The 22,882-nt window shown below is 42.1% G+C and overlaps 2 protein-coding genes across 9 annotated transcripts in view; one reads left to right on the top strand and one right to left on the bottom strand.

Moving 5' to 3' along the window:
• The window catches only part of PPFIBP1 (PPFIA binding protein 1), a 197,129-nt gene that overhangs the window by 74,398 nt on the left and 99,849 nt on the right, over positions 1–22,882 (top strand). The window lies entirely within an intron of this gene.
• Positions 9,945–14,284, bottom strand: C1H12orf71 (chromosome 1 C12orf71 homolog). Its single transcript, XM_065931176.1, has 4 exons — positions 14,170–14,284; positions 12,826–12,942; positions 10,808–11,472; positions 9,945–10,247 (listed from the first exon to the last, which is right to left on the bottom strand). The coding sequence occupies exons 1-4, from the start codon at positions 14,282–14,284 to the stop codon at positions 9,945–9,947; spliced, it is 1,200 nt and encodes a 399-aa protein (XP_065787248.1).

Raw genomic sequence — 22,882 nt, 5'->3', positions numbered from 1 at the left:
ATAGTGAAGGATGGGGAAGCCTGGTGTGCGGCAGTCCATGGGATTGCAAAGAATCAGACACAACTGAGCAATTGAGCAACAGCAACAACAGTGAAATGATCACAATGATAAGTCTGGGAACCATCTGTCCCCAAGGTTGTTATAACACTATTGCCCATGTTCCTTATGCTGTGTGTTACATCCCCAAGACTGACTTGATATATAACTGGAGGTTTGTACCTCTCAATCCCCTTTACTGATTTCACCCACCTCCACATCCTTCTTGCTCTGACAGCCAGCCATTCATCCTCTTTATCTCTGAGTCTGTTTTCATTTTGTTTGTTTGTTTTTTAGGTTCAACATATAAGTGAGATTATGTGATATTTGATTTTTTTCACTTGGCAGAAAGTGATTTCTGCTTCCTCACTTTGTGGTTTTAATCAATCCTCAGGAGGTAGAGCTGGGAAAAAAAAAAAATCAGTGTGTTATGGCTGGTTCTTTGCACTGAAAATCCAGCTGATCCTTGTTATTTGTAGTAGTTTCTTTCTGTAAAGTTGCCAGAACTCTGAATTAGTGCTCACTGAGCCATTGCTCCTAGGCGATACACAGGCTTAGGTTCCTGTGGGCTTCTGTCACAGTGTGTTCCCAACTGACCAATGCATAACCTTGTTTCTGTTAAAAGGGACTTTATTTCATGCTGTTGATACAGTAACATTGAACTCATGATGCACAGCACTGTAACTCATGCTTGAACTGAGCTTATCTGACACATGCATTTTCTCTACCAGGCTCATCACAGCTTTTCTTGCACTTAGAAATGCTGCAGTGCTTGGGAACCATCTTAAACACTGAAATCCCCAGCCAGAAGCATGTGAGTGTGAGATGTGACACAGGATAGACCATGGAAAGGACACTGATTTAATTTTTTTCTAGCCGCACCACATGGTGTGTGGGATCCAAGTGCCCTGCCCAGGGATCAAACCTGTGTCCCCCTCGGTGGAAGCCTGGAGTCTTAACCACTGAACTGCCAGGGAAGTCCCTGGGACACTTATTGGTAGTAGGAGAGCTGAGCTGAAACAAGAAGGCAGGGCATGGCCTTGTTCAACCCCAGCTGGGATTGTGCACATGGGCACTCAAATTTTTGCTGGTCTCTGTATGGCCATGAACAACAGCAGAAGCACCACTGATAATGGTTTTGGGGTTACAAATAAATTTTAGCTAGTGGGAAAATTCATGAACACCTACTGTATAATATAAGCAAAACAATCCCAGATATTGTAGCAGGAATCTCCCTTAGCTCAGCTTTATAGCTCATGTAGAGAACCAGTCATTCAAGGTAAAAATGTATTTCAAGTTGGTGCTATGACCAATATCCAGAACACATTTTTTAAATAGCTTCATGTAAAAGTGAAAAAATGAAAGCGTTTATCACTCAGTCATGTCCAACTCTGCTACCCCATGGACAGTAGCTCACCTGGCTCCTCTGTCCATGGAAATCTCCAGGCAAGAATACTGGAGTGGGTTGCCATTTCCTTCTTCAGGGGATATTCCTGACTCAAGGGTCGAACCTAGGTCTCTTGCATTGCTGGCAGATTCTTTACCATCTGAGCCACCAGGTAATCCCAGCTTCAAGTAAAATGAAGGCTAATTAATGACTCCTTTTGTTGAATATAAATGACAGTTAACGCCTCTGATGCACTTTGAACATCCAGTTGAATAGGAACAACGTCTTGTGTATCCTCCTGTCCCTGGCCTGAAGTAATGGCCAATACATAGTGGGACCTCAGTAAGTGAATGAATACTAAATAAACGAAAGAGCCAGGAGAAATCTGCTCCACGGTGCCTGGGTGCTTGAGGGCACATCAGGAATCTAATGCATCATTTCAACTTAGATAATTTCCTGTCCATTGTGTTCATTAACTCATGTAGATGCTTATTAACCATCAGAGAGAGGAGTGTCTTGGATCTGGTGTAGCATGGAGGGCATCGTAGCTGGGCCTGAGGATGGAACAGGAGTACCACCAACCATTTTGAGAAAACTACTAAGAAGAGCTGGAACTGCATTGAACTTCTTCTTCCATCTCATTGTGGAGCTAGGCTGGCAGCATTTTTTTCTCTAGTATTCCTGATACAACTTCTCTCCACTTTAACCTCACTCCCACACTGCTGTTATTAGAAACTTCTTTCTAAGACATGGATTTGATCATGTCAGTCTCTTGCTTCAAGAACTCCATTCTCCCCTAAGAACCAGTTCAAAGCTCTTTAGTGACCTGGCTCCATCCCTCTACCTCAGAGTTCAGTCTGTTATCATTGCACCCATGCTCAAGCTAAACTGGACCCATCCCTGGAACCCAGCCATGCCCTTTAGGATTTACAGTCATTGCAGTGTTGTCTGCTCCTTCACCCAGCTCTTCCTTTCAGCCCTAGCTCAAATTACAGCCCCTGTGCTATGTCTGGCAAGATACCTATCTCTCCCTAAGTAGACTCACATGTTAATGTTCAGTAAACATATTTGACTGAGTCAGTGCATCTAAATATTATGTAGAGCAGTGGTCCCCAACTTTCTCGCACCAGGGACTGATTTGGTGAAAGAGAACTTTTCCAGGGAGCAGGGGGTGGGGTGAGGGGTGGTTTTGGGATGATTCAAGTGTATTACTTTTATCGTGTACTTTATTTCTAATCTAATGCTTCTGCTGATCAGAAGAGAGGTACAGGTCCTCAGGGAGAGGTTGAAAACCCCTGATCTAGAGGAAATAGGAAGGCTTGAAATGTCTTTAAAATAAAAAGGAGAGGCTAGACCTCAGTTTCTACTAAGGCAAGTAAAAAGCTCTGCCTGCCTTTTTTGTTAACTAGCTTTGTTGTACAGAACTGAGCTTTTCCACTCAGGAAACACCTACACTCGGCCACACTCCACAGCCTCCAGTATAAACATCCAGGGACTAGACTTAATTAAAGTAGAAGCAAGTGAAATTTTATGTGTGCGGAAATGACATTCAGTTTCAGATATTATCTGTTTCAATTATTTCCTGCAGATTAACCATTTCAAATGTTCCAAATATTCATCGTGGAGCTACTATGTGTTAGAAACTGGGCCAGGGGCTCTGATGCCTGAGAAGATAAGCAGGACGCAGGGGCTTTTGTTTAGTGGGATGAAAGACGTGGAAGCACATTTCTGTAAAACAGAATAAATTGTACACTTACTGCAGGTAGTGATGGTAGCACAAGAAAAGAGACTTATTTTCAACCTGCTCAGTTCCACAGAAGAGCTTGGATTTAATGTGAGCCTTAACGGGTGCATTTGGGAGCAGGTAGGTGGCAGGGCAGACTGAAGGAAGAGCATGTGAGAGCGGTTCCAAGGGGAGGGAACAGTGTGAACAAAGGCACTGAGGCAGGAAAGTACCCGGAGCAACAGCAGGGATAAATACAGAGACAAGTAGTGCAGGGAAGGCAGGGGTGAGGGAGGAGCATTGTTAACTAAGACTGGGAAACCACATCATAATCTGGTGGAAAGAGACGGAATGGCAGTTTGCTTGGAATTAATGCTGTAGTCGTTAGGAGTCATGCAGAGTTTTAAAACAAAGGAAGTATAAGACGGCTAGAGCAGCTGCTAAAATTTGTCAATATTTACTAGGTGTCAGGCACTTTTACTTAATCCTCACTGCAGCACTTTGAGATGACTACTATTAGTATCACATTTTATAGATCAAATGGAAAGCCCAGAGAATTTAAGTAACTTTCCTAGGATCTACCACAAATAAGTGGTGGACCTGGGACTTGAAGCCAGCAAGTTTTATTTAAGAACTTGACTGTGAACCTGAATGTGTAGAATTTAGGGAGTCTGAACTTTCTCAGTTGTTTGCAAAGTGTTTAGTATATATGAATGTGTGCATTTGTTTAAGAGAAAATCTAAAGCTTTAATCATATGAAAAGTATGTTCCATAAAAGTTTAATTAATAAAGACTATGGTAGCCCTCTCTTTTGCTCTCAGAAGTCCCTCAGGATGCTCAATGGTGGCTTTAGGCTTATGTTGCTTCTTACATTGGAAGAAGCAGAAGAATATAGCACCACTCAAAATGAAATGTCACAACAGTTTGTAGGAATTGTTATTATAGTATTATAAGTGGCAAGCTCTTCTTGATCTGTGAGAAACATGGAAAATGCTCACGAAGTTCTTTGGAGAGTAAACATGAGCTATCCAGACCTTAAAATTTATGATAATTTTTTAAAGATTTTTTTGAAAAAAAAAAAAAGATTTTTTTTTTTGATGTGGACCATTTCTTAAAATCTTTATTGAATTTGTTACAATATTGCTTCTGCTTTATGTTGGTCTTTTGGTCGTGAGGCATGTGGGATCTTAGCTCACCAGCGAGGGATAGAACGCACACCCCCAGCTTTGGAAGGTGAAGTCTTAACCAGTGGACTGCCAGGGAAGTCCCAAAATTTGTGATAATTTGCAGGCAGAAAGCCTGGGTCTCCATTGGACAAACATCATTGTTACAAAAGCTAAATAAACTCCTGAAATTTGAAATGTTTTTGAAAAATGCCTAGATGCTAATCTTTCAACTTTCTGGTTTGTCTTTTTACAGTTAGAGGGACTTAGGGGATGAATATTTTTTAACCCATGAGACTGAGAATTCCTTGTGGCCAGTAGTGAATTCAAAGGCAGGTATCCAGATGAATGAATCCACATTAAAGAACTGCCCAGTTTATATCACTTGAGAAATCAGACTAATACCTAAGTTTTGTTTAGAGTGAAAAATATTAGTGATTTAAATATATACACCTTTAAGATGTTACTATCACTGATAACTCAGATGGTAAAGAATCTGCCTGTAATGCAGGAGACCTGGGGTTCGATCCCTGGGTCAGAAAGATCCTCTGGAGAGGGAAATGGAAACCCACTCTAGTATTCTTGTCTAGAGAATCCCATGGAGAGAGGAGTCTAGTGGTCCACAATCCATGGGGTCGCAAAGAGTCAGACATGACTGAGCAACTAACACATCACACAGGCACAGCAAATATGATACTTTAATAACAGAGATCTGGGTTCCCTACTGACTGGAGTTTTTTTTTTAATGTTTTTTCCCATCTTTGTTTTCATGTTCTCTATTTTATATTTTTTTCCTGAATTGCTTGAAAGTGTTTAATATACAGCCCCTATTCAGATTTCTCCAATGATTAAAAAATATCTTTTATCATAGTTTTTTAGATATGGAGGATTCAATAAGGATGGTAAATAGCAACTGGTTGTCAGACCTCTTTTTGTCTTTTTTGAATTATCTTGTCTCCCTCCCTTTTTTGTTTTTTCTTGTTTTGTATTTCATGACAGTAACATGTTTGAAAAGTCTAAAACATTTGTCTCAAAGTATGTCTTTCAATCCAGGTTCATCTGACTCTTGGTTTCCTAATGACTAGATTCAGATTCAACAGTGCTAGGAAGAATATACCGCTTCTCTTTAAAAAGTATGTGATAGTGGTTAGGTTAGATTAAGTTGGTGGATTAAGTTGGTGTTCATTGGACCTCTCATTGTACAGGTACGTAATCCCCTTAATAAGTTATCTGTGGGGTAATTCTTCAGGACCATGTGCATATCTTGTTCCTCCACACAAGTCATTCATCCAGTGTTTTTCACATTCATCTTGGATCGTTATGCAAATCAATGACCAGGTTGGTGGTTGCAATATGGTACTAACTGAATTTTTGAAAGTTACTTTACTAAAGAAAATTTCTCCTTTTTACCCCCATCCCTGTTTGGAAAAAATCTAGACCCCAAAGACAGGCGGCTGAGGAGCAGACAAAAGTGAAACTCAGAAACAACTATGCAAACACGTATTGTTATTTTCAGTGTCAGAAGTGTTTTATTTTGTGAGTGGATGTATAGGAAGAAAGTTCTAGGAAAGAGAGGGAGAGAGGTGTGTTTTTTAGTTTGGGGGATTTGCCCTTAAAATAATAAATCTTTGTTGGTGCACATGAAGAACAACAAAACAAATCGCCTTTCTGATTTCCTTCTAGACTGAGAGCATTCAATTAATAATGAGATGAATTTTCATTCAACAGCCACAATCTGGAAAGATATTTCATGTCTGCCCTCCTGTCTGAAAATATTCTTTATAAATAGTTCTTTAAAGGCATGTTGCTGCTGCTGCTGCTGCTGCTAAGGCGCTTCAGTCGTGTCCGACTCTGTGTGACCTCATAGACGGCAGCCCACCAGGCTCCCCTGTCCCTGGGGTTCTCCAGGCAAGAACACTGGAGTGGGCTTCATTGCCTTCTCCAGTGCATGAAAGTGAAAAGTGAAAGTGAAGTTGCTCAGTCGTGTCTGACTCTTAGTGACCCCATGGTCTGCAGCCCACCAGGCTCCTCCATCCATGGGATTTTCTAGGCAAGAGTACTGGAGTGGGGTGCCATTGCCTTCTCCGGTAAAGGCATGTTAGTTGAAATCAAATGGGCATCTCAACCATGAAATTCCTGTGAAAGGTAGATAGTAAACAGAAATTGTTTAGGAGGGGAGATCCCTTGATCTAGGCTTGGAATTCTTTCAATAATTATCCTAAAGCTTTTATACTTAGCCTGCTCATGACCAGCTCACTCAGTGACTTGGTGTTATCTGATGGGGATCTCATTTCACTTTTGAAAGCAAAGTGTTGTTCTCTTTGTTGAGGTAGTAAGACGAGGCAGGAAAAGATTGACTCTGGACATTGCAATTGAAAACCGGCCCATCCATCTTGAGATTACTGAGTACCCTGAACGCAGTATCAGTTCTCTTGCTTGCAGTTCATGATGAAAAGACCTATTTTTGAAGCTCGTTAACTATCCCTCCTGCCTAGACAAAACTATTCTTGAATATTGGGGTCATTACCAGAACTCTTATGAATTCATTTATAATTTGCTTTGTTTTTCTTTTCATTGTTTTATAAGAGGATTTTGGACATTATTTTTGTGATCAGGTAGACCTTGGACCCCTTGCTCCTTTTGAGCATTTTCATTTTATGTTCTTGAAGTTTGGAAAAGTGATTTGCCCCTATTTTGCTGGTATGGTATGATCACATACTTTTTTCTCTTGTTGAGATCTTGCTGAGTGAGAAATTGGTGTGGCATGAGGTGGTCTGTGAAATTTACATTAACTTATCCTAATTCTATGTTTGGAGACAGCTGAATACTCTTTACATTTGTTTGATAATTTCTCACCCTGCATGCTGGATTGTATTACTGTGTTGTTACAGAGTCTAGAATATGAATAAGACAAAACCGTGCTAATTCAAGCATCTGAACTTTATCACAAGACTGAGCAGTTCACTTGAAGAAATTAGATTAACACGTTGCCTGGCAAGCACAGCCATTCTCCTAGAGTCTTGAGGTTTCTGCAGAGCTGGAGTCTCTCCATGACCATAAAAGTCTCTCCATGACCATAAGAGTCTCTCCATGACCATGCCAAATTTGCTGTCAGTTCTCTGGCCTTGTGGTAGTCTCCTCCAGCCCCAGTCCCTTGGATACAACACAGAGCAGAGAACCTGGTCCTAGTTTGGCATGTAACTGAGAGCTTCGTAGCATATTTGACACTATAATAAATGAGGATGTACTGAAATATTTCCTGTTTTTAAACACTTTGAATCACTTTCTAAGATGTAGCAGAACAATCTCAAAGAGTATTTGGAATTACAATTTTTTATAAAGAATATTTATTATAAAGGCTTGTAAAGTACATTGAGTCATAGAGGTGGGTTCATACTTGTCAAACAGGTTTATACAACACTGAAAAATAAACACTAATATGTTGGAAATCTTACGAATGAACAGGGCTTCTTATTAATGTGGGCAATTTTATAGTAGTTCACTTGGGGTGAGTTTTTCTTAGAGGTTGACTTATTTAATAAAGAATTGAGCAGACAATAAGACTGGTTACAAGTTCCATGATGGTAGGAGTTGTCATCTTTCTTTTAGGTGTATTCTAGTGTCTCATCTAAAGCAACAATAAGGCACCATGTATATTTGTTGAATTAAATTTTCAAATTAATAATAGTTGCTAAATTCCTCTGGCCTTAGTTGTTTTTTTTTTTTCTTTTTTGGGGGGAAGGTAACTAGTTCCAGGTACAAACTCCCGGATAACAGCAGGTATGCTGCTGCTGCTGCTAAGTCACGTCAGTCGTGTCCGACTCTGTGTGACCCCATAGACGGCAGCCCACCAGGCTCCGCCTTCCCTGGGTTTCTCCAGGCAAGAATACTGGAGTAGGTTGCCATTTCCTTCCCCAATGCATGAAAGTGAAAAATGAAAGTGAAGTCGCTCATTCGTGTCCGACTCTTAGCGACCCCATGGACTGCAACCTATCGGGTTCCTCCGTCCATGGGATTTTCCAGGCAAGAGTATTGGAGGGCCTTAGTTTTTTCAGTCTGTAGGTCACCACCTCCCCTGACCTTCTGCAGATTGCCATTTTCTCTTCTTCCTATCTCTCCCAACCCTCTTTTCCTACTCTTAAACCTGCTGACCAGTAACTTTTTTGACTTAAGGAATAGCAAGTCTAAGCTATTGTATTTCATTAAAAAAAAAAAAATTATGTAGGAGAAAAAAGAGAAATAGAATATATTCAGACCTTAAAATGATTATATAGAGATAGAGCACTCTATAGCAGACTCTGTTAAGATCTTGCAGTAAAAACCAAAACCTGGTACTTGGCTTCAAGAGGTCAGAGTCTGTAGGTAAAATAGTCATATCCAGAGAGCTGAAACATACCAGTCATGGTGTGAGGGTGGGGACTGGGGGACAGTTTAAGTAAAGTTGACCATGTCAACTGGAAGAATCACTTTTGGCCTCTTAGCAACCCTGGAGCAGTGTCTTTAAGGGTGAGTGCCTCAGGCCACGGAGGACTTGAGAAGGCATTGCGGGAATTCTCCAGAAAGTGGAGAAGGTAATTTCTGTGCTTGTGTGTTGGCTCTTGTGAGAGAAGGAAGACTGTTGTGGGGAATTTGGAGAGTATAGATTAAAAGGTCTGGGAAAAGAAAAGGGCAGTCATTGCCAGTGCTCGTGGATGTGGTGAATGTGCCGTGGCTTGGGAAGGAGGGGCAAAGTCTGCTCCTGGAAGGAAGTGAATGAAATTCATGGGGTAATGAGCTCAAAGTCTTGGTGAAGTCAGGGAGCAGCTGAAGGTGAAGGAGGGCATTCAGGTGAGCTAGTTGAATGGGAAATTTTCTCAGAGGTAGATAAAGTGAAGAGTTGGCTGTGCAGAGACTCAGGGTGTAACCATGGGCGTAGATTGCTAAAAATGCACCATTCTTTGATTTCTTCATTCCCATAGTATTCTTTTTCCTGGGACAACATCCTTGCCAGTGTCTGTCATGTATAACCTGCCAGGATTGCACACTTTAACTCTGTGCCAATTTGTAAAATCCTCCATTTTAGACTAACTGTATTTGTGACTCAAAGAACCTCATATATGCAACCTTTTAAAATCAACCTATCTGTGTTGAATTGGTTATTTAGTATTCAATATGGACCATGTTCATACTCGTACTTGCCATAACTCGTTATAGTCATGTATTTACATGACTTTTCTCTTAAATAATAAGTCAGCTGGAGGGCTTCCCTGGTAGCCTAGTGGTTAAGAATACACCTTGCAATACAAGGGGCGTTGGTTCGATCCCTGGTCTGGGAAGATCCCACATGCTGCTGGGCAGCTAAGCCTGTGTGCCGCAGCTATTGAGACTGTGGCCTTAGAGTCCAAGAATCACAACTACTGAGCCTGCACGCAGCAGTTCCTGAAGCCTGTGTGCCCTGGAGCCCATGCTCTGAGACAAGAGGAGCCACCGCAGTGATAGGCCCCCAGCCACCACAGCTATAGAAAGCCCTTGGAAAGCATTGAAGACTCAGGGCAGCCAAAAATAAATAAATAAGTAAATTCTTTAAAAGAATATATATTTTGTTTATTGGGAAAAACAACTTGTGGGGCTTATAGAATAGGGACTATCAAAAAGTTTAAAAATCTGGTGGTAGGGGGTGTCCTAATTCGAAGGATTCCTGAGGTTGGATTCTCTTGCTTCTGTGAGAGAATCTTTTTCTTTGTGCCAGTTCACGGGGACGCTCAGTGGCCTTCTTGGGATCCTCTCTCCCCAAAAGTGAGGGGAGGACTTGGTGCCTTAGCCAGCGGAAGACGCACCTGAAATTCAGACACGAGAGGGCTTCTGTGCTGGAGTGAGTGTCCTCCTCTGGTAGAACTGATGAGACTGAGGAGATCTCTGCAATATCTGTCCCTTGGCTGCCAGTTGCCTCGCTTATTATCTGCTAAGAAGACGAGTGTTAGATATTGTGCAACCTGGGCGACAGTGGGGTCAGTATTTGTCCATTTAGGGAGCTCAGATCTTTTAACTGGCTTCCCTGGTGGCTCAGATGGTAAAGAATGCCTGCAATGCAGGAGACCTGGGTTTGATCCCTGGGTCAGGAAGATCCCCTGGAGGAGGGAATGGCTACCCACTACTCCAGTACTCTTACCTGAGAAATCCCATGGACAGAGGAGCCTGGCAGGCTACAGTCCATGGGGGTCACAAAGAGTCAGACATGACTCTTTGACATCAGTCAGACATGACTGAATGATAATACACAACCCAGCATATGCTGAGTTTCAGTACTCATTAATATTTACACACACACACACACTCGTATTTTGGTCACAATTGTTGTCTTTACATTCCTACCCTCTTCTCTCTCTCAGGGCTCCTCGGTATTTTGCCTTCACCTCTGTGCTGTCCCTTCTGTAGTGGGGAGTAATACTCCATGCATTCCCACCTGGACCCTCCACCAGGCCCGTCCTGTGTTTGCCTGTGAGGCACCTCTCTGCTCACCTTAGCAAGCTCCTGGGTCTGACGCCTTGGATGAATCTGTGGGAACTGGATAACATCTTCATGTTCTAGTGGGTCGAACTTGGCCAAATCTTGACAGCTACCATGTTCTTGATGACTAGCCTGAGCCATACTTGGAAGGGAGCTACTAGGCAGCTGGGAGTTTTCCTCCTGAGCAGATTCAGGGAACACAGAGTCAATATCTTTGTCATCTTTCTGGTTCTCTAGAAATTTCTCAAGCTTTTGCACAAGACCGTCCAGCTTGCTGAGAGTCATCTGTGTCTTCTCTTTGGGGAGCTTGTCTCTGTTGTCTCCACTTAGGCCACAGTTAGCAGTCGAGTCTGAATTGTTAGAGGCCACGTCAACATCCCAGGCCAGGGTGATGCTGAGCTTGCAGAACTGTTCTGGGCCATCCTGTGTCTGGTCTCGTCTCGCTAGGAGCCTCCCTGTGTTTTCAGTCCACCACGACCCTTGGATAGGAGGCACAAAGTGGACTGAAGGACCTTCAGCAGATGAGTCTTCACAGGAGAGGGTGTTCTCACAGGAGGAGATGTCCTCACAGGGGAAGCAGCCCACAGAGAGACTCAGGTTTGATTCAGAGCTGCTGGAGAGTGAGTGCACCATGGAGTTCGAAGGCTCAAATCCCAGGTCTCCCTCATCCCAGGGATCTTCAAAAGAGAAAATCTAAGTGGGGCTGGGGAGAAGAGGAGGGCAATATGGTACTTACCCAGTAACATTATCCATTCTTTTTTCTATTTGGAACTATCCCACTCTGAGAGAAGTTCATCTGTTTTACAATCTCCAATGAAGAACAAAGGAGGCAGCCCTCTCCCTTTAAAAACCTGCTCTGTACAACCCTCCCCACTAAGCATCTTCACTGGATGCCTCATATCATCTGTTACTACAGTTGAAAAAACTTGTGTCATAAAAGAAAAATGATCATGGTGTAAAATTTGAAAAATATAAAAAAGTATGAAGATGAAAATAAATATGCTTGTGATTCCCCTGTCCAGAGATAATGATAATCATCATGAAAACATTTTGGTGGATTTCCTTATAATCTTTTCTTTTTATTTATATGTACTTATGTGTATACAATAATATATATGTGTGTACATACACATATATATATGTACAGTCATGTGTATATGTAAATATGAAAGTCGCATTAGTTGAAACTGAGATTATTATATTTTATGGCACAACCTGAAAGTGAAAGTGAAAGTTGCTCAGTCCTGTTCAATTCTTTGCGACCCCAAGGACTATATAGTACATGGAATTTTCCAGGCCAGAATACTGGAGTGGGTAGCCTTTCCCCTTTCCAGGGAATCTTCCCAACCCAGGGATTGAACCAAGGTCTCCCGCACTGCAGGCAGATTGGACTGCAAGGAGATCAAACCTGTCTATCCTAAAGGAAATCAGTCCTGCATATTCATTGGAAAGACTGATGCTGAAGCTGAAGCTCCAATACTTTGGCCACATGATGCAAAGAACTGACTCACTGGAAAAGACCCTGATGCTGGGAAAAACTGAAGGCAGTAGGAGAAATGGACGACAGAGGATGGGATGATTGGATGGCATCACCGACTCGATAGATATGAGTTTGAGCAAGCTCTGGAAGTTGGTAATGGACAGGGAGGCCTGGCATGCTGCAGTCCATGGGGTTGCCAAGAGTTGGACACGACTGGGCAACTGAACTAACTGAACTGATGGCACAGCCTGCATTAAACGTGTATATGGCTCTTCTGTCATTGTAAACCGCTTTCTTATTAATGACTTAGGTAGTTATTGTCTTTAATAGATACGTCTGCAGTAAAACCCCTTGTTAATAAGTCTCTGTGTCTCCCTTTATGTTTTTATAGGTGGGTTTAATCGATCAAAGACCACAAATGTTTTAAAGGCTCCTAATAGTTGATACCAACTTAGATGCATATCCTTCCACCATCTGATAGCACGTTTTCTATGATGTCCCATAGAAACTGGGGGAGAGGGTAGGAATACACATGCACACATGCGTGCACCTGTTGTAGTCTCTGTAATGTTCTGCCCTGGTGGCTGCTCACGTGCAAGGGATGCTGCCAACTCCTGAGCCATAAACTGGGGACATGAGAAATCCTTCAGGTCCTGAGTCTCAGTAGCTAAAAGTCCAACTGCCGGAAGTCTGTGTTCTGGGACTGTTGGTTACCATGGTAACACAAGGACCCAAGTTATAGTCAGAAGTGTGGGAAGAGAGAAGGGATTGAAAACTACAGGAGCCAGTGCCTTGCTCCCAAAATATCCCATCCCCTCATCAACTCAGCTGACAAGACTCCCTCTCGATGGCAGAGGGACAAACGCCATGACAGTTCCTTTCCTCTTGTCATGTCGGTGTCCAGGATGGTTCCTGTCTTGCGGGAATTTAGAACCTATTTGGTGAAATGGACATAAACAGCCTTTTATAGGACTGAATGGTAACTGCAGCAACAGAACCTAAAAATAATGTCATGGGAGAACGGAAGGAGGTACCTTGTGCAGCCAGGTGGAGATTCAGGAGAGGGCATCAGGAGAAGCCTCCAAGAGGAGATTCCCTCTGGTCTCAGTATTTAGAGGGGTGTGGAAGTTAGCTGAAAAGGAGGGAGTGATTGGAGGAGAGGACCTTACAAGCAGACGGGACACGTGAGCAAGGACTCCCAGGTGAGAAACAGCCAGGTGTGGGGTGGAGATCAATCATGAAGTGGTAAACAGGGTCACTAAGATCATGGAAAGCCCTCCACCCCTGTTAGGGAACTTGGTTTTTATCCTATGAGCACATACTCGGGTAGTGGTTTCATTTATTAGGTGTTCTTCCGGTTAACTCAAAGTATATTGAATGCTCAACATGACGAAAACAAGCAAACACAACAAAACTTCCAGTGCACTTGGCAGCTTGAGTGTTACTGGTTGGCTTCCACGAGAATAGAATCAGCAGGTTTGCCCTGGGTTGAGAAATGGATGGGAGGAGACGAGGTGGTACCAGTGGGCCTGGACTCTACTTCATCCGTGTCTGAGTGAGAAGGTGAGGGAGGAGGCAGAGGCAGCTTAGTGTCTGCACCCCCCCGGCCACATCCAGAAGAGGGGCCCAGTCAGTACTGGGGGACAGCTTCAAAACTTAAAAGGTTGGCTGCTGCTTTTGGAGAGTAAGGGTGGGACACGTGGCATGGGCAGGGGGCTTGATTGTAATAATACTTCGTTATTTCCCGGTGTTAGAAGAAAAAAAGTGAGGATGGATGTGGACAAGTATGGAGGAATGCATTGTTGAGGACCTCTATATTCTTCTTTGAGTTTCCCAGCTGGGCGTCAGCCTTATTCCTGAGGTTGTCTGTATTATTTTACACCAGTTCTGTTACCTGGATCTCTGTCCTTGTTGTCCTTGTTCTCTATATTATCTCCTTTGACAGTCTCTTCAATAACATGAGGGGCCTTGATTTCTTCTAGACTTGGAGCTTTGCTTTTTCTTGTCATTCTCCTCCGCTGACACCCCTGCTGACCTCACTGGGTCCTCCCACTTCCTGGTCTGCCCTCCCCTTCCCAATGGCATCATGGAATTAGGGGATTGGTGAGGTCTCTGGGGGCACTTTATGGGTGGAGGCAGTAAGTCTTTGATTGTCTGCTTCCCAAATGTGCAAATTCTGAGGACAACTGTGGGTCATATAGGATTGAAGGCAAGTCGGTCGGTTGCAGAGGCTAAACAAAAATTAAGCTTTCCAACAGTAGAATCATCTTAACAAATGTAGTTACAGCGACTGCCAGCCTGGTCTAAACTGTGGGGCTGTGGGGGTACTGTTTCTGGGTCAGTCAGTGACTCTCAGGAAGGGAGTAGGTCTTCCACTCAGAGTTTCCAAGGAATGGAGTGTGTACGTACTTGGAAAAAGTACATGTTATGTTTAAAAAAAATTTTTTTTTCACTTTAGTATAGTTGATTTACAGTGTTGAAAAGGCATGTTCCTAAATTAATACTGCTTAGAACTTTTTTGGGTCACTTTTAAAAAAAATTTCAAGTTACAAACAGCATTAAAAGAAACCATACGGTTTTTATATTTATCCAAAAAGAAGCATAGGTTTCAACACACACACACACACACACACACACACACACACACGAAAAGGAGAAAAGCCAAGAAACAATGATCTGACTTAAAGAACTTGAGCTCATTGGAATCTATTAGTTGCTAAAAGATCTTTTTCAAACATTTTTCTGTCTTTATTTCCATTTAACAAGATTATATTTAACATTTGCTACATTTGCTCAGCATCAGTACAATGCTTTTGCTGTTGTACTGGTTAAATTTCTCACGCTCTTGCTTAGTCGCTCAGTCCTGTCCGACTCTGCGACCCATAGACTGTAGCCCACTGGGCTCCTCTGTCCATGGGATTCTCCAGACAAAATTGCTGGAGTGGGTAGCCATGCCCTCCTCCAGGGGATCTTTCCAACCCAGGGATTGAACTCAGGTCTCCTTCATTGCTAGGTGGATTCTTTATCACTGAGCGACCTGGTCAGTCCCACTGGTTAAATTTCGAGGTTTTGTTAAATTAGTTTGTTTTCAGTCAGTCTGTTTCAGGAGTTATGATGTCCTGGTGTGAGAAATAGGCAGAATTGGAATTGGGGAGATGCCATCTGTACTCTACAGAGGTCACATGGCAGGTTAATTCTGGGGAGCTCAGGTCAGGAGCAGCCTCCTCTGTAGCATTTATTGGCCACTTACTGCATGCCAGGTCCTATTCTAAGCACTTTGTATGTGCTTATTGTTTAATCTTCACAGCTCCCCAATCAGTTAAGCATTGTTAGTTGCCCTGTTTTATAGACAAAGAACCCTGGAGAAGATAATGGCAACCCACTCCAGTGTTTTTGCCAGGGAAATCCCATGGACTGAGGAGCCTAGTGGTCTACAGTTCATAGGGTCCCAAGAGTCAGACATGACTTAGCAACTAAACCACCACCACCCACAGACAAAGGAACCAAGGCCTGAGCAGTTATGTACCCTTCCCACATCTCCAAACCATAAACCCTAGAACCTGGGCTCAGACAAGCAATCTGGCTCCAGAGCTTGTGCTTTGACCCTCTACACACTCCTGTCTCTCGGGAGGCTGACCACCTGCCCCTTCCTGAAAAATTCCTGGGACTTAGGCCAAAATTAAACCTGTGTTCTGGTGCCTTGGAAGAAACTCCTTTGAGTGGAACTGTGTATTCTAAGTATGTAGTCCACAGGACTGGCCCCAAGCAGTGGCATCCACATTTGGAACAGAGTAAAATGAGATTTAAAATAAATATTCAACTTCCTCTTTGGCATGATGAGATCTGGATTCCTCTGCTCTGACTTTTCATAAAAACTCTATGACCACCTCCCAGGGCACTGGGAGCCTAGAAAAGGATTCATGAGTAGCTTTCTTTCCATGCAGCTGGAGTGAAGGTCTGGGGGAAGCTGTGTGCTATACCGTTACCCATGCAAATGGAATGCTTTGAACTAAACATAAAAATTTAAGTGGGAAAAAATTATTTCTCAGCCTAAACTACTAAAGTATAGAATCATCTTGAAGAGAAAAGAGCTTCACACAGGGGAAGCATCAGAGAAAACTTGAAATCTTATATATTTGTACATACTGCCATTTCTCGGTATACTCTTTCTCTCTCTCAATATGTATATGTGTGTTTGTATATATATGTATACATATATATTTCATTTTAAATGCATATGTGTACATATATATTTCATATACAGCTCTAAATCCCTGAAACTTGCCTTCTCACCTATCCCAGAAAAAGGATAATCAGTGTTAATTGCTTGTTATATATTCTCCAGGCAAGAGTACTTGAGTGGGTAGCCATTCCCTTCTTGAGGGGATCTTCCTGACCCAGGAATCAAACCTGGGTCTCCTGCATTGCAGGCAAATTCTTTACTGTCTGAGCTACCAGGGCACCCCCATATATTACATAATTTATTCTGATATTTTTTCCTAAAGCATCATTGAAGTAACAACACATCTTTAGGATGCCATGCTGAGGAGTGTAATCAATTCTAAAAGGTGACTTAGCTTTTACTTCTGATAACAAATCAGAGGATTCAGGGTCCTCATTAACAATACCACTTGTGTTCATTTCTTTCCTAGGGCCTTATTTTGACTTGGTGACCTACCTTTCCTTGAATCATAGGTATATTATCTAAATAGTATAGCTGGCTCATTACCTTTTCTCTTGAAGCAGAATCATCTATAATAAACCTCTTGAGGTTTTAAAAATGATAGTATGAGGTGAATTTACAATGTTTTAGAACTGAAGCCAATAATAATGAGAAGTTTAAAAATTGGAATGCTTCCTCAAATCCATTTGACTTGATGGGATTTAGGGCCTAAATATATAAAGTGAAAAGTTTCTGACTTAGAAATTAAGCTACTATTATGGTTAATTTTATGTGTTGGCTTGACTTGGCCACAGGGTACACAGATACTTGGTTCAGCATTTTCCTGGGTGTGTCTGTGAGGGTGCTTCCAGATGAGATTAACTTTGGGATCTGTAGACTCAGTAAGGCAGATGACCCCTGCCTAGTGTGGGTTGGCCTCCAATCCTTTGAAACCTGAACAGAACAGAAGACTGAGGAAGGAAGAATTTGCTCTCTCTGTCTGACTGTCTTTGAGCTAGGACATTGGTTTTCTCCTACCTTTGGACTCAGACTGGAACTTACATCATCAGTTCTCCTGATTCTTAGGCCACTGGACTTGGACTGGAACTGCACTATTGTCTCTTCTGGGTTGCCAGCTTGCAAAGGGCACACCTTGGGACTTTTCAACTTCCCTAACTTGCGTGAGCCAATTCCTTATGATAAGCCTCTTCTGTCATTCATGTGTGTGTGTGTGTGTGTGTGTGTGTGTGTGTTGATATATATACACATTCATATGTGTACTATTGGTTCTGTTTCTCTGGAGAACCGAGACTAATATAGCTACTGATTTTTCATCTTTTGAAATTATGAAATATTTTGACAGTATAAAAAGATATCACAAACCTGTGATATAGTAGTACACTAAGGACACAGCGTCATTTTTGTGGTAGTCTTGCCCATAATGTGTAATCACAGCCTAATAATGAGACAATATCAGACACACCCCATTTTTGAGACACTCAACAAAATAATGAGTGTCAAGGCCATAAAAGGTAGGGAAAGACTGAGAAACTGCAGAAGACTAGAGAGAAATAACTAGATGGAATTATCAGAATGGGAAAAGGACGTGAGTGGGAAACCGGGGGAGACTTCAGTGTGTTTTTAATTTTAGTTAATGGTGTTGTCCTGAAGTTAAATTTCTGGTCTGATTATTGTATTATGGTTGCATAAGATGTTAACATTAAGGGAAGTATGGTGAAGATACATAGATACTGTATTTGCAACTTCTCTGTACATCTAAAATTAGGTCAAAATAAATTTTTGAAAAATAATAGATAAAACTATAGTCAATGATTTAATACCTATAATACTTACGACTAAATTTGGTCAAGTCAACATTTTGGCATATTTAACCCATTGTTTTTGTGAAAAGAAACGAAATGTTGGAGATGAAACTTAAGTCCCTTTGTATTCCTTCCCTGATCCTCATGTTTCCCCACATCTCCCAGGATCACTGTCCTGAATTTATTTATCTTGTGCTGCTATAATGTGGTTTTACATATTAATGCATTGTTTTACCTTTGGAGACAAAAACCAACATAAATATAGATTTACTTGGACCACATAAATATAACTTAAATGGACTACAGATCATACTCTTTAGAAAAGAGGAAGTCCCCATGGTTTATTTTGCTTATAAGAACTGTTGTAACAAGGATATCCTTTTTCCAGATCGAATTCTTAGCTGAAATTACTTAAGGGATTAGGGAGAGGATGGGTATTATTTCCTATGTTTTACTTGTATGTCCATTCCCAAACAGTTCTTTATCAGAACTCATGTACTTAATTAAAGAAGAATGGTGGTGAAAATAGCATTTTGGTGTTAGCAAAGTTCAGCGGTGCCTTCACAGGTGTGGTCATTAATTTTCGTGACAGTCCTCTGAGCTGTGTATTTTCACCCCAGTCTTAGCTTTTGCAGTTTATGTTACCCAGGTCTGCCTCTGAAGTCCAGAGGCCCCCTAGAGCCAGGCTGCTGCTACTGGGTACCAACTTCAAGGAATCTGTTTATACATCATAAATACTGAATATTGTTAGTCGACAATAACAGTGGTGAGAATTATAGGTCTCCTGTCCCACAACTTCACCAACCAATGTTGCCATGAAAGCAACTCATAGATTGAACTTCCACCACAGATACAAGTGTTTAATGGCAGGCACAAAAACATCAAACAGTCTTGTTTTGTAAGCCCCAGAATTGTGCTGTGCAACAGGGTAGCCACATGCAACCGTTAAAGTTATAAAAATGCTTCTTCAGTCATTCTCATCACATTTCAAGTGCTCAGTGACTACCTGTAACAACAATAGCGGTAGATGAGAACTGTAGGTCTCCTTATTGCTACCTTATAGCAAGCTCACATGCTAGCAAAGTCATGCTCAAAATTCTCCAAGTGAGGCTTCAACAGTATGTGAACCAAGAACTTTCAGATATTCAGGCTGGGTTTAGAAAACGCAGAGGAACCAGAGATCAAATTGCCAACATCCTGTTGGATCATAGAAAAAGCAAGAGAATTCCAGAAAAAAAAAAATCTACTTCTGCTTCATTGACTATACCTAAAGCCTTTGACTGTGTGGATCAAAACAAACTGGAAAATTCCTAGAGTTGGGAATACCAGACCACCTTACCTGCCACCTGAGAAACCTGTATGCAGGTCAAGAAGCAACAGTTAGAACCAACATGGATCAACAGACTGGTTCAAAATTGGGAAAGGAGTATGTCAAGGCTGTATATTGTCACATTGCTTATTTAACTTATATGCAGAGTACATCATGTGAAATGCTGGGCTGAATGAAGCACAAGCTGGAATCAAGATTGCCGGGAGAAATATAAGTAACCTCAGATATGCAGATGATACTACCTTTATGGCAGAAAGTGAAGAGGAACTAAAGACCCTCTTGATGAAAGTGAAAGAGGAGAATGAAAAAGCTGGCTTAAAATTCAACATTCAAAAAAATGAAGATCATGGCATCCCGTCCCAGCACTTCCTAGTAAACAGATGGGGAAACAATGGAAACAGTGACAGACTTTATTTTCTTGGGCTCCCAAATCACTGCAGATGGTCACTGCAACCATGAAATTAAAAGACACTAGCTCCTTTGGAAGAAAAACTGTGACCAACCTAGACAGCATATTGAAAAGTAGACACAATACTTTGCCAACAAAGGTCCGTCTAGTCAAAGCTATGGTTTTTCCAGTAATGTATGGATGTGAGAGTTGGACCATGAAGAAAGGTGAGCGCCGAAGAATTGATGCTTTTGAACTGTGAGGTTGGAGAAGACTCTTGAGAGTCCTTTGGATTAGGAGATCAAATCAGTCAATCCTAAAGGAAATCAGTCCTGAATATTCATTGGAAGGGCTGATGCTGAAACTGAAACTCCAGTACTTTGACCACCTGATGCAAATAACTGACTCATTGGAAAAGACCCTGTTGCTGGGAAAGATTGAGGGCAGGAGAAGGGGACAACAGAGGATGAAGTGATTGGATAGCATCGCCGATTCGATGGACATGAGTGTGAGCAAGCTCCGGGAGTTGGTGAGGGACAGGGAAGCCTGGTGTGTTGCAGGCCATGGGGTCGCAAAGAGCTGGACACGACTGAGCGGCTGAACTGAACTGAATCTTAGTAGCGTGTGGGCTGCCTTATTGTGCTGGGCAAAAGAAAAAAAAATTCTGACATCATAGAAAGTTCTTTAGGACAGAGCTACTCTGAAAGATCCTGTGGTCTGTCCTGTTGTTCATTTGGATAACACTGAAAGAAAGTTTTGTTAGAGCCAGATGGAACAATACTCTAGCTAATCTATTGGGATTTAGTTAACTTTCTTGTTAGGATTGAGTGGCAAAATTTCCTTCAAAGTGTCTAGAAACAGAACTAGTGGGAATCTTTAGATGAGGACACTGTTTTGCTTTTTAAAAAAAAAAAATTATGTATTTAGGCTGTGTGGGTCTTAACTGCTGCGTGGGCTTCTCACTGGGGTGGCTTGTTTGTTTTGGAGCACGAACTCTAGGGCACTTGGCCTTCAGTAGTTGTGGCAAGGGTGCTCAGTAGTTGGGGTTCCTGGACTCTAGAGCAGAGACTCAGTTTCTGTGATACATGGGCTTAATTGCTCCGAGACATGTGGGATCTTCCCAGACCAGGGCTTGAACCGGTGTCTCCTGCCTTGGCAGGCTGATTCTTTACCAGTGAACTACCAGGGAAGCCCACCCAGGGCACTGTTTTGAAAGGTTTAGACAGCTGGTTTGCATAGAGTCTTACATTCAGTTTATGCAAGAGTGGGAATGTCTGAACAGTACTTAGAGTCCATCATGAAGATCATTTGATTGATGAAAAATCATGTGTGACAGCCATTATGCTAAATAAAAGCCCTGTAGTTTTCATCAAAGAGAACTATAGTTGACTTTATAGTCAGCTATATGAGCTTTTGATTAGTTCTTCAAATGCCAACTGCCCTAGCATACAGGTTAAAAATAATCATTGCTAATTTGTTCACGTTGAAGTATTTTGAAACATTGCAGACAGTATGAACAGTTTGTGTATAGATTGTCTCATTCAGTCTTTACAGCATCCCTTTCCAGTAGGCAGACATTGCAGTTATTAACCCCATTTGTGGCTTGATTGAATTCCCCAATGTCCTGTGGCCAGACTATTACATGATAGCATCAGCTTTTTTTATTTCTTGAGTGAGAACTCAGTGCAAATCATTTGTACAGTTGCTAACCATAAATGTATAACTTTTCTTGTTTTATTCCTTAATGTCAAGGTTCATACCTACTTCAGGCCAAGACTGATAGTGTAACACCTTGTGTAACACCAAATACAGAGAACCTATAGTCCTTTCCTACCTCTCTGTTAAAATATGTCCTCTATTTTTCAATATTTTGACAATAAACAACTGTATACATTTCCAGTTGAGAGCCTACCAAGTTTCAGGCCACTTCTAGCAGCATCTAAGTCATTTTTAACCTGGCTTTGTTTCATCCATAAACTAGAGACAATAATATCTTCCTTGCTGAGTTTTTATAATGATTAGAGATTGTATATATGGGATACATGGCAGATGGTTGTTTTCATTCCATAATTGAGGAACCTGAAACATCTTCCTCTTTCACTGGCCTTGCCCCATGGGCAAAATGTTTTGGTTTTATTTTAAAATTTCAAAAATAAACCCATCGCCCATTCTAATTATATATTAAAATCATGTGTGCATTTAATAGCCATACTTGGTTTTCTGAATGTCCCCCCCAAATGAACTGGAGCCTCCAGGAGAACAAGGCCGGTCCCTGCCTGTCATTCTGGTTAGTGTCTGCATCTGCCAGCATGGTGGCAGATCTGTGAGCCCCTCTGGGATTCTGTGGTCATGGGTAACCCTCCTTTCCCAGGGTGTCACTAACATGGGAGCCACCCTGAAGACTTTTCCATTTCTAGTGCATTCTCCAGTTGGGGTGGAAATACGCAGAAGGGTCTTTTGGGGCTAAGCTCTGGTAAAATGAGTGTCATCCGCTCTGAATGGGTAGAGTCCCTTTGGTGGAAATTTCCACAAGAAGTCTATGGGGGAAAGGTGGGAGACGTAATTTCTGCAGGTGCTCTTATTTATTTTTTTGACCGCACCACACAGTTTGTGGGATCTTAGTTCTCCAACCAGGGATTGAACCTGGTCCACCGGTAAAGAATCTGCCAGCAAAGCAGAAGACCTGGGCTCGATTGCTGGGTCAGGGATTGAAGGAAATGGCAACCCAGTCCAGTACACTTGCCTGGAGAACTCCATGGGCAGAGGAGCCTGGCGGGCTACAGTCCTTAGGATCACAAAGAGTCGGACACGGCTTAGCAACTAAACAGCAACAACATGGCAGTGAAAGCAGAGTCCTAACCACTGGACCACCAGGGAGTTCCCCACTGGTGCTTTTAGTTATCT

This window comes from Muntiacus reevesi, chromosome 1 (genome assembly GCF_963930625.1).
Source record: "Muntiacus reevesi chromosome 1, mMunRee1.1, whole genome shotgun sequence".
In the NCBI taxonomy this organism is placed as follows: Eukaryota; Metazoa; Chordata; class Mammalia; order Artiodactyla; family Cervidae; genus Muntiacus; species Muntiacus reevesi.
This window is presented reverse-complemented; position numbering and strand designations above follow the sequence as displayed.